This window comes from Callionymus lyra, chromosome 1 (assembly GCF_982586985.1).
Source record: "Callionymus lyra chromosome 1, fCalLyr1.hap1.1, whole genome shotgun sequence".
NCBI lineage: Eukaryota > Metazoa > Chordata > Actinopteri > Syngnathiformes > Callionymidae > Callionymus > Callionymus lyra.
Genome location: NC_141818.1, coordinates 38,597,896 through 38,611,184, shown reverse-complemented (window position 1 = coordinate 38,611,184; position 13,289 = coordinate 38,597,896). Strand labels below are relative to the sequence as shown.

At 35.6% G+C, this 13,289-nt stretch overlaps 2 protein-coding genes across 2 annotated transcripts in view; both read left to right on the top strand.

The window, feature by feature from the left end:
- Positions 1-13,289, top strand: part of LOC148089410 (uncharacterized) — a 46,576-nt gene that overhangs the window by 4,309 nt on the left and 28,978 nt on the right. The gene's annotated exons all lie outside the window — the stretch shown is intronic.
- Positions 1,275-12,698, top strand: LOC148089414 (WD40 repeat-containing protein SMU1-like). Its single transcript, XM_087783774.1, has 13 exons — positions 1,275-1,328; positions 2,964-3,314; positions 4,479-4,689; positions 4,754-4,906; positions 4,967-5,083; positions 6,106-6,219; positions 6,727-6,846; positions 6,919-7,035; positions 7,107-7,234; positions 8,665-8,791; positions 10,106-10,267; positions 11,589-11,741; positions 11,800-12,698. Exons 2-13 carry the CDS (start codon positions 3,289-3,291, stop codon positions 11,896-11,898), a joined length of 1,527 nt encoding a protein of 508 aa, XP_087639900.1. The 5' UTR covers positions 1,275-1,328; positions 2,964-3,288; the 3' UTR covers positions 11,899-12,698.

Genomic DNA, 13,289 nt, shown 5'->3' with positions numbered 1-13,289 from the left:
ATTAACATGGCATGAGTATTTGCATGTTAATTGTAAATTAAATAAATTCATAAATGATGTGTTTAAACTAACCATGTAAATAATAAAACATGAATCCACAGATTAAATCTTTGTAAATGATACAAAGATTACTTACTTGAACACATATACATGTAGACCGTGCAGCTCTGGTTCTATCTGGTCCCATATTTAATGAGCCACAACAACAACAACTACTCTTAAACTTGCTTTGCATGAAAGACAAAGGATACCTGACTACAGGATCAACACAATACTTTTTCCCCCTGAGATTTATTCTCACTGGTGAAGGAATGTAATGGAAATGGTAAAAAATAGATTACAAAAAACGAAAATGAATCCATAAAATAACTGTAGTAACACATAAAATAAGGGTTGCAAAATGACAATAAATACATGTATATTTATATATATATTGTATGTATGTAGGTATGTGTGTTGAATTAAGTATTCTGTCTATCAACTACCAACCAAAAGCTGGTGTCCATCAGAGGCGACGAGGTGGTTGTTGATAGTTGACAACTATAAGTACCTCGGCGTGTGGCTGAACAGTAAACTGGTCCTGCAACACAGACCATGTATATAAGAAAGTTCAGAGCAGACTGTACTTTCTGAGGAGGCTCCAATCATTTAACATCTGCAAGAAGCTCCTCTGCATGTTCTACCAGTCTGTGATGGCCAGTGTCCTGTTCTATGCTGTGGTGTGTTGGGGTGGAAATGTGTCCAAGAGGAGTGTCAACAGGTTGGACAGATTGATCAGAAAGGCTGGCTCTGTGGTTGGAATGAAGCTGGACTCACTGGTGACAGTTGTTGAGAGGAGATCATTGAACAAACTACTGTCCATCATGGATGATGACAGTCATCCTCTCACTCATCAGTGAGCAGAGAAACAGATGGAGCACGAATGCTCCTTCCCAGGTGCAACACTAATAGACTCAAGGACGCATTCATTCCTCAGGCTATTAAATTGTATAATTCTGATTTCGGGGGCAGGAGTGGAGTGAGAGTATCTGGATGTTCTGTTCTATGTTAGTCTTTGTATCCTTTGTCTTTGTTATTTTTCTTTGATATATGTTCGTTATCTTTATCTTTAGACTTAGATTGTATCATCTTGTTCTTTCTCTTTGTTCTTGTTCTTATTTTATTTTGATAATTTTTAATGAAAAATTGCTGTATTTGCTGTGGATAATTTGGAAAAAAAAAACAATTTCCCAAAGGAGACCTCCTGAGGATCAATAAAGTTCTACCTAACCTAATATAACAGTGATATTACAGAAAATGTCAAATATTTTGAGACTGTTCTAAAGAAGGTAAGACTTTCATTGTTTTTTATATAGTGACATGAATTGAACATGGTTTTACAGACGAGTTTCATCTTCAGTCAACATGGAACAAAACCAAAATTGCACAATTTGATATATATGTATATATATATATATGTATATATATGTTAAATATATGTATATATGTGTATTTCAAATTGAGCCTTTGGTTCCTTCAAGGGTTAAAAGAGGTGAACGTTGAATTAAACTGGTAAATAATAAAGGTTTTAAATACATGTTCACGCGTCATATTTGGTAAATAATAAAGGTTTTAAATACATGTTCACGCGTCATATTTGGTAAATAATAAAGGTTTTAAATACATGTTCATGCGTCATATTTGGTAAATAATAAAGGTTTTAAATACATGTTCACACGTCATATTTGGTAAATAATAAAGGTTTTAAATACATGTTCACACGTCATATTTGGTAAATAATAAAGGTTTTAAATACATGTTCACACGTCATATTTGGTAAATAATAAAGGTTTTAAATACATGTTCACACGTCATATTTGGTAAATAATAAAGGTTTTAAATACATGTTCACGTGTCATATTTGGTAAATAATAAAGGTTTTAAATACATGTTCACGCATCATATTTGGTAAATGATAAAGGTTTTAAATACATATTCACGCGTCATATTTGGTAAATAATAAAGGTTTTAAATACATGTTCACACGTCATATTTGGTAAATAATAAAGGTTTTAAATACATGTTCACGTGTCATATTTGGTAAATAATAAAGGTTTTAAATACATGTTCACGCGTCATATTTGGTAAATAATAAAGGTTTTAAATACATGTTCACACGTCATATTTGGTAAATAATAAAGGTTTTAAATACATGTTCACACGTCATATTTGGTAAATAATAAAGGTTTTAAATACATGTTCACGCGTCATATTTGGTAAATAATAAAGGTTTTAAATACATGTTCACGCGTCATATTTGGTAAATAATAAAGGTTTTAAATACATGTTCACGCATCATATTTGGTAAATGATAAAGGTTTTAAATACATATTCACGCGTCATATTTGGTAAATAATAAAGGTTTTAAATACATGTTCACGCGTCATATTTGGTAAATAATAAAGGTTTTAAATACATGTTCACGCATCATATTTGGTAAATAATAAAGGTTTTAAATACATGTTCACGCGTCATATTTGGTAAATAATAAAGGTTTTAAATACATGTTCACGCATCATATTTGGTAAATGATAAAGGTTTTAAATACATATTCACGCGTCATATTTGGTAAATAATAAAGGTTTTAAATACATGTTCACGTGTCATATTTGGTAAATAATAAAGGTTTTAAATACATGTTCACGCATCATATTTGGTAAATAATAAAGGTTTTAAATACATGTTCACGCGTCATATTTGGTAAATAATAAAGGTTTTAAATACATGTTCACGCATCATATTTCACGCGTCATATTTGGTAAATAATAAAGGTTTTAAATACATGTTCACGCGTCATATTACCATCATAGAAATGATGGAGTGGAGATTCATCTTTAATAATAATAATAATTATTATTAATGTGTATTCTCCATGTTGTTTCTGGTCGCATGAACTGCTCATCCATCCCTCGTGGAGTCTGCAGACTTTCACCTGCACGAACATGGTGTCTGGTGACGTCGGACTCCGAGCACGCGCTCAGCCACGAGTTTTTCCCGCCCGTCCGCGGTGCTGATGCTGCGGTGGTCTCTGCTCCTCGTCGCATCATCCCACCTCTGCAACGTGCCCGTGGACCCCCGTCTGGCTGACGTCACGGAGGAGGCGTGTGCGTGTGATGATGGGGAAACAGCACGTGGAGCTGCTGGTGCTGGGAGGAGTCGGTCCACGTGTCTGAGGCGAGCACTGATCTGGGTCCGAACCGAGAGCTCAGTCAGTCCAGAGCAGCAGCATCACTGGAGAACATCAGCAACATGGCGATGGAGATGGAGCCCTCAGAGTGAGTTGACTTTCATTCATCTCTACTGTTTTTATTATTCATGACGAGAACAACTGTTGGTTTACTTACTAACTTTATTAACTAGCGTGACTTTAACATAAGCTTTTTATTTAAGCAGATAAAATAGAATTTGATTCAATTCATCTACGGTTAATTCAATACATTAATATAATGTTTTATACACTTTGAAAAAAATATATACTTTACATTTTGTCTCCACAACCTATCGTTTCAATAACTGAATTCTTGTTTTTATGTTTATTTACGATTTATAATCTGGAATATGCATTTTATTGTTCTAGTGTTAGACATTTCATCTTATTATTATTATTATTATTATTATTAAAGCTAAAATTAAAACACATGCTTATTTTAAGAGACGTTATAAGTAATACATAATAACAAATTGTTGTTTGTGTTGTTTTTACATTGTGTTGCTGTTGTTTGATTGAGAATAAATGATCAATAAATAAAGGTATTCAAACGTATTATTAGTATTCTTTGCATTACACTATCATATCGTGTGACATAAATGTTTGGGTTTAAACAAAACAAACAAAAAAAACGAAAATAAGTTAAAAGTAAACAAAGGCAAACAGTTTCTTTTTTTAAATGTTCTTATTTACACAAAATTTACAGAGATAACTCCATTGAAATCAATGTTATCGTTTTAATACTTTTAGGGGTTTATTGATGAAAAATAGATGGATGGATAAACTTTATTGATCCCTCTAGAGGTCTCCTTTGGGAAATTGTTTTCCATCACACAGCAACACAGACGATAGATTCATAAAACAAGAACAAAGTTCAATAAAAAGAAAGTACAAGATGACACAATCTAAATCTAAAGATAAAGAACATAGATCAAAGAAAAGGATACAAAGATTAACATGGAATAGAATCATCTTTTCCCTCCTGCTACCAAACTCAGAATTAAACAATGTAATAGCACGAGGAATAAATGAGTCCCTGAGTCTATTAGTGTTGCATCATGGGAGGAGCATTCGTTCTCCATCTGCTAAACTGGTTGAAATAATTTGAAGTGACAGAAAACTATCCATGATATTAAAGCTAAACGTGTTACACGTGGAACATGCTTAAAGCTCTTTTAATCTCGATACACACAAGTATTTCTGTATTAACAAACGCGTCGTCTTCTCGCAGCGTCATCCGTCTGATCATGCAGTACCTGAAGGAGAACAACCTGCACAAAACCCTGAGCACGCTGCAGGAGGAAACCACCGTCTCGCTCAACACGGTGCAGAGCATCGACAGCTTCATCGCCGACGTCCAGAGCGGCCACTGGGACATGGTGCTGCTCGCCATCGAGTCCCTCAAGCTCCCGGACAACATACTGATCGACCTCTACGAGCAGGTCCTTGAACCCCCCCTTTAATCCGCCTTTTTCGTCCCGATCTCTAACCCACGTCTCCGAACAGGTGGTGATGGAGCTCATCGAGATGAGGGAGGCCGGCGCCGCCCGATCCCTCCTCCGACAGACCGACCCCATGATCATGCTGAAGCAGACGCAGCCCGACAGGTACGCTCACCTGGAGAAGATGCTGACCTGCTCCTACTTCGACCCCCGAGAGGTGAGGTCACGACCCCCGCTTTACGTCTGATCAGTTTTTTGACGGAGGTCTGTGGCGCAGGCGTACCCGGGAGGGAGCAGCAAGGAGAAGAGGCGGTGGGCTATAGCGGACGCCCTCGTGAGGGAGGTCAGTGTCGTGCCCCCTTCTCGTCTCATGGGGCTCCTCGAGGAAGTCAGTGTAAGTCTGTGATTCATTAACGGTTACATTGTGAGTGAAGTTATTTCACATATACAACTTTATTTTTTTATTTTTTTATTTTACAAAAGAGTCCAAAACTATTCCGATGTTTAGTTTAAAGCTTTGCTTTCAGTGTCATCAGAATATTAGTTTTTAAAATGTCAAATAATGTTTAAATGTTTCCTGAATAATAAAATAAAATATATATATATATTTTTTTAATTAATGCATTTTCAATTAATTTTGTTTTTAAATTTAATACGGATATGTTGGTATAATGGTGGTGTTTTATATATTAAATTTTAAATTACACATATATATATATATATATTCTTAAATGTTGTGAACTGAATATCAAACTCTACGTGTAAAAAAATATTCATTTTGATGTTTATTTTAGATTTTTTTTTTAATGTTGGGATTGTTACACTAAAGTTATAATATTAAATATTAAATTTAATTTTTTCTTTGCCTTTAAAAATTGTATCGAACAATGTTGGAGCTATAACCGACATTTATATTGAATTAAAAATAATTATTAATTCAGACTCTTTTGTTGAATTATTAGAAATAGAATATGAAACTCTAAATGATAATATTATTCAGATGCATCCTTGTATCCTCTTGTCCTCAGTTTTAAATAAATTTTTGTGAAAAACTAAAACAAATTAAACCCTTCATTAAAAATAATAATTAAATTATCCTAACAAACATTGGAGTTTTAACAATTAAAATGTTAAATTAAATCATTTAATTTTCTGATGGCACTGATTTACCTTCATACTGATCATACTTTTATTTTTTTTAATTAACAATTTAATTCAATAATTTGTATATTGTAGGGTTGAATGTTTTCTATTATTTTTTTTTATATTCAATACATGTTGGAATAATCGTTTCATTTAATAATTTAAAAGGCTATGAACTAAAAAATATTGATTTAAAGTATACTTTTGAAATGTTGGCAATAAAAATAATAATTTGATGTATAATTAAGATTTTTTAAATGATTATTTTTTAAGACCCTGAGACTGAACGACTACTCGGATCTGTCCTCCCCTGAGATGAGCGACGACAGCAAGGACTCGCACTTCGACAAAGAGAGTTTCCCGACACAACTGTATCGTCACATCAAGGTTCGTCCAAACATTCTTGAAATAATTAATAATAAAGTAATAATATCTTGACTCAATGTCACAAACATCTGGCTGTTTTTGCTGTTTTGATGCAGAAAATAAAGTAAAAACTCAAAGAAAGTGTAACAGAATATTAAACTATTAAATTTGACATTTAAAAAAATGAATCTTTGTTTCTTTTTGGTTATTTTTTCAAGCCTTGAATCGTCGAATTTAATCATTTCTATATCGTAAAGGTAGACATTTTAATTTTTTAAATGTAAATTAATGTGTTTTGTACACATAGAGTACAATATTCTAATTGCAATATTTCAAAAATACATTTTCTAAATTAACTTTACTATCAGTAATATCCTTTTAAATTCAATATAAAAATGTAATAGTGCAAAGTTTCAACATTTTGAATATTAAATCCGAACATTTCATTTTCATTTTGTCACTAATACACTTCCATGTGTTTTAAATGCAGCAAAAAATGAAGAAATAAAACTGTCCTGTTTTCTGCAGTTTGGCCGACGGTCGCACGTGGAATGCGCACGTTTCTCTCCCGATGGCAAGTATTTAATCACCGGATCCGTGGACGGCTTCATCGAGGTTTGGAACTTCAACACAGGGAAGATAAGCAAGGTGAGAACCCCTCTGAACGATCACTGTAAGTTGAACTCCCCGTCCTGATTGATTGTTTCCATGACGACTCAGGATCTCAAGTACCAGGCCCAGGAGAGCTTCATGATGATGGACGACGCCGTCCTGTGCATGTGCTTCAGTCAGGACGCCGATCTTCTCGCCACCGGAGCTCAGAACGGAAAAATAAAGGTTCGGACTTCGAGAATATGTAATAAAATTAGAATGTTTTTTTTTAAACGATGGAACGTGTTTGGTTCCAGGTGTGGAAGGTCCAGAGCGGCTTGTGTGTGCGCAGGTTCGAGCACGCACACAACAAAGGTGTGACCTGTTTGGGCTTCTCGAAGGACAACAACCAGACCTTGAGCGCGTCATTGGACCAGACCATCAGGTGGGACTCTACTTTGTTGCAACCAGTACTTTTGATGGATACTGTAGTCTGTTAGATTAAAACTGTAAAAATATTGAAAAATTGAAAAGCAAAACGATTTTATTTTAAGGTTGCAGTTGGAAAATATTAAATGTGTGTATTAACAAGAATCTGGTGATCACGATACAGTGAAAACGAATATTAATATTGAGATACTGTAACAAGGATATATGTGTTGTGTTGTCCAAGTACTTGACTCTGGTGTTGCAGGGTTTGATGCCTAAAATGCGTGTAAAAAAATATATTTTTTAATTTACCATTAACATGTATATTAACAGCTTTTGCTTATTTTTTGTGTTGCAACTAAATTTCCGGCCGCTAGATGGCAGCAGTCCACATGACTCTTGACAAAGTCGTAACTGATTTCATTTGTTTTAAAATCAAAATATATCCAAAAGTCATCTTTAAAATCTTCTCCTGTATCCTCTTGTCCTCAGTCATCTCTGAGATATCTTTGAAATTTCAATGTTCAATGTTAGCTCCAGAGGATGTAACGACGGCTGCCATCTAGCGGCCGTAAGGTTAATTGCAACACAAAAATGAACAAAGACTCCATGAATATTTGCAGGTCAATTGTTAATAATACTTAAAATAAAATAAAAACATAATTTCAAATATCAACCATAAAATAACTATGATGAAAATCACATGTTATTTAAAGGCCAAAAATAAAAAAAATCTATCTATATTTATACCTTTTGTTTTTGAGAAAAAAAGAAACTGATAAATATTGATACTGTATTGTGAAGAAAATAAAAATCGATATTTTCTTACTCCCCTAGTAAACTTTAATATTCTGCAGGTTTTGACTAAAGAGCAGAACGTATAAAAGTGTTTTCAGAACAAAATATTGAAATATATAATAAGAATATAATATAAGAACATCACAACTGAATGGTAACTAAATATAATGTTGTTTCATAATGTACACATGAGAGAGGAATCAAGAAAAACTATAAATAATATTCATGAAAAACCACAGTTTATATGAGGTGATGCTGCAGTGGATCCATCAGTGAAAACCTCTCGCACATGTTGCTCTCGACGAGTCAAACGTTTCTCGCTTCAAACCGAAGAGGCTGAACGTGCGACTCCTGGGGTTCTGTGGGCTGAACATCTGCGTCGCAGGCACATGTGCCGTGTGGGCGCAGACCAGACGCCATGTGCTCCGGTGCAGAGATAAAAAACGTGATCAGCCTCCGCATTGTTTACATCCCCCTCCTCTCGGCGCCGCCTGTCACGGTTTAAACGCCGATCTGCACCCCAGTCACACTCGCCGCTGCTAAAAATAAAACCCGGCAACACGTTCTGTCTGCTCTTGAGAAGAAGAAGGAGGAGGAGGAGAGAAAAAAAGAATCAACCTTCTCTGACTGGAGTGTCGGTGCTTTCAGGATCCACGAGCTGAGATCCGGGAAAACTCTGAAGGAGCTCAACGGTCACTCGTCCTTCATCAACGACGCCTTCTTCACCCAAGATGGATTCCACATCATCAGCGCCTCGTCCGACGGCACCGTCAAGGTACGAGGGTGCGAAACATAAAACCTTATGGATCCCTCGTTGATGAACAACAACGGTCAAATCAAAGCCCTGATGATACTCTGACTCCATTTTCTGTTTCTATTGTAAACTAATATGGCACCGAGGCAGCACATACCTCCTCCAAGGAGGTCATGAGATAAATTAGCAACATTAGCAACATTAGTAACATTAGCAACAACAGCAACATTAGCAACATCAGCAACATCAGCAACATAAGAACGTTTTTTTTTTGGTTGCCTTTTCTTGATGGAAAACGTCCTCAAAACATTAGCAACATTAGCAACATTGTCAACATCAGCAACATTAGCAATATTTGCAACATTTGCAACATTTGCAACATAAGCAAAACACCAGACCGTTTTTTTTGTTGCTTTTTCTTGTTGGAAAAAATCTTCAAAACAAGCCCAACATTATCAACATTAGCAACATCAGCAACATTAGCAACATTTGCAACATTTGCAACATAAGCAAAACACCAGACCATTTTTTTTGGTTGCTTTTTCTAGTTGGAAAACGTCCTCAAAACATTAGCAACATTAGCAACATTAGCAACGTCAGCAACATTAGCAACATTTGCAACATAAGCAAAACACCAGACCGTTTTTTTTGGTTGCTTTTTCTAGTTGGAAAACGTCCTCAAAACATTAGCAACATTAGCAACATTAGCAACATCAGCAACATTAGCAACATCAGCAACATTAGCAACATTTGCAACATAAGCAAAACACCAGACCGTTTTTTTGGTTGCTTTTTCTAGTTGGAAAACGTCCTCAAAACATTAGCAACATTAGCAACATTAGCAATATTTGCAACATTAGCAACATTTGCAACATAAGCAAAACACCAGATCGTTTTTTTTTTGTTGCTTTTTCTTGTTGGAAAAAAATCCTCAAAACAAGCCCAACATTAGCAACATTAGCAACACAACTTTTGATTAAATGTCACCAGGGTTCTCATAATTGCTAATCAATTACACTGACCCTCCAGCAGGTGGCAGTAGAAACAAGAGCAGAGAGAGAAGAATTTTTAGTGTTTCAGACCATTTTAAAGGGACTTTTATGACGCGATATTTCGCTTTAGGGGCCGTTGTCGGGGCCCAACGACCTCCACTAGCCCAGGTCCCGGAGTCCTTTTTTTAACACGAATTAAAAACTTTCAAAAGCGGGGGAAAAGAAATACATGGCAATACTTGTATAGCAAAAGCAAAGAGAAAAAACCTCAATAGCAATATTGTCAAAAACAAGATGTTAAAGCATCTTTTCAAGATTCTCTTCATATTTGCTCACGTCATAGATCTGGAACACGAAGACCAGCGAGTGCGTCAACACCTTCAGATCCTTCTCCCGGATCTCCAACGTCCCCGTCAACAACGTGATCCCGCTGCCGCAGAACCCGGATCTGTTCGCCGTGTGCAACCGATCCAACACCGTGGTGGTTCTGAACATGCGTGGCCAGGTGAGAGGAACGGACCCGCAGGTCATAGAGGCGGATGAGGATCAGCACCTCACAAATATTTTATTCACATTTTCTTTTTTTCTTTCTTTAAGATTCAATTACATTTGTACAAATGATTATTTATTTAATAATTTAATTAAATAATTTATATATTAAAAGGCTGATTTTTAAAAAAAATAATTAAATCTAAAAATATAAAAAATAGATTTGTTTCAAAATGAATGCCATTTTTGTACCAATTTGATGTTGTAATTCCAATTTCAAGCCTTTTAAATACAATATAAATAAGAGTAGAATAGCAGTTTATAAATATATACAAACATATTGTATATCTGCAGACATCTGAGACACGCGTATAAGAAAAACCCAAATATGTCTCTAGCCCTAAAGGCTGCTGGAGTCGACTGTATCCTCTCGTCCTCAGTCAAGGCTGGCTGATTCAAATGTTCGCAGGACGTAATGGCGGCTTTGATTTTATATTTATCTTTAAATATTGAATTTTAAAGAATGTAAAACATTTTTTTAAATTAAAATGTTGTTTTTTTTGGTACCTAAACCCAAATTAAATTGAAATATAACCCATAAAACAACTATGATGAAAAACTAAACTCAAAATACTCAGACATATATGTGTTCATATATATATATATATATATATACACATACACACACACATACGTGTATATAGGTATATACATATATATACATATATATGTGTGTATATGTATGTATATATATATATATATGTATATGTATATATATATATATATGTATATATATATATGTATATATATATATATTTGAACATTTGAATGTACGTATATACATATATATGTGTTTGTATATATATATATATATATATATATATGTATATGTATATATATATATACATATATATATATATATATATATATATATACAAACACATATACATGTATATACGTATTTACACATATATATCTCTATATACGTATATACATATATTTATATTTTATGGCCAAATTAAAAAATAAACACAATATACAATAAACATGCAAATATTATATTCATACCAGCAGTAATTACATCCTTCTCAGCTAAATGAACATTGAAATCCTGCGAGATAACTGAGGACGAGAGGATACAGTCGACTCCATCAGCTTTTAAATCTGGTGTTTGGACATATTTTGGTTTCAAAACAAATGAAATCATTTACGACTTCTTCAAGAGTCATGTGGTCTGTAAATTCTAACTACCAGAGTCAAGTACTCGACAATACTACAAATATATCCTTGTACCTATTGTCAATAAACATTCCTAATATTAACTTCTTTTCCTCAAGACCGTAAAGAGCTTCAGCGCCGACAGAAAATCCGGGTCCAACTTTGTGTGCTGCACGGTGTCGCCCCGCGGAGACTGGATCTACGGCGTCGGCGAGGACTTCGTCCTCTACTGCTTCAACTACTCGACGGGACACCTGGAGAAGACGCTGACCGTGAGTAACCTCGTCCGATAAACTCATCCCGAAGCCTGACGAGCGTCTGCCTCTGCAGGTCCACGAGAAAGAAGTCATCGGCGTCACCCATCACCCGCACGACAACCTGATGGCCACCTTCAGCGAGGACGGGCTGCTCAGGCTATGGAAGCCGTAGATCAAACCTGGAGTCCGGAGGACGTTTTGCACAAGATTACGAAGCTCACGACGCAATAATCCAAACCGCAGAGCTCGGAGACGAATCCACCGTTGTGTTCCTCTTGCCGGTCTATATTTTCCATGAAAAACGTTAAAATGTCATCAAACAGAAAGAGTGAGCGATTACAAAGGATGGTCGTCATGGAAACTCCCTGAAGGGTTGATGTGCCATGTAGCAAGGCAGAGATGGAGCCTGTGAAAAAGATTGATTTACAAACGAAAACAACGTTTTTTATTTCAATAAAATACAGTTCTGTGAACACGTGGGGGGGACATCTAGTGGACAGATGGAGTAACGGCAGCTATAGAAACAAATTCACTTGTATTCAGCTTGTATAATCCTCTGCTGTCCTCTCTGGGTACTCCAAGTACCGACATCCTCCCGCTGAATTCTTCACCAGTGCAGTTCTCAATCGTTTTCATCTCTCGGATCTTTAGACATGAAAATGCATGAGGGTCGACTGTCGTGGAAGTGCTTTTTGTTTGGGCGTTTAAACAAACAATATCAGGTATTTGATTGTTTTTTTTCTACCTTCTCGATGACGTTCTTGCATGTGACCTCGTGACCCTTCCAGACGTGAGTCCGATATCTGAAGATGCATGATGATATTACGTCTTCTTTTTCCGTCGTGCCGATATTTTGTTACTTTCTTACAAGAGTTGTGGTCGATTCTGCCAAATATTGCTTCACTCATTGCACTTTATCTGTGTGTGTACGTTGTGTGGTTTAACCATAAAATGGTAATATTGTGAAAATGATCGGTTTCCTTTCTTGAATGAACACACTTTGAAGGAAGGAGAAGTAACTAAAACGGGGTCCAATTAAATATGATCAGATTTTCTCCACCACAGACATTTTTACAGCATTTTGAAATTTTAGAAATACATTCAAAGTAAAATTCAATGTTACAAAAACATTCTCAATGTAAAGTAAAGCAATGTTAAAAAAAATAAAACTTGATGTTGAAAAAGGAGCTGCCAAAGCAAGGAGGATTTTATTTTGCTACTGTTAAGATTAAAGTGGAGGATGGAAAGAAGGAAAGTGAGGAAGTGAGGGAGGAAGAAAGGACGAAGAAAGAAGGAAGGAAGGAGGAAGAAAGGAAGGAGGAGGAAGGAGCAAGAAAGAAGGAGCGAGAAAGGAGTAAGGAAGGAAGGAGGGAGGAAAGAAGATAGGAAGAAGGAAGAAAGAAAGGAGGAAAAAGGACGAAGGCAGGAGGAAGGAAAGAGGAAGAAAGGAGGAAGGATGGAGGAAAAAAGGAGGAAGGTAGGAGGAAGAAATTAGGAAATAAAGGAAGAAGAAAAGAGGAAATAAAGGATGAAGAAAGGAGGAATGAAGGAGGAAGAAGGGAG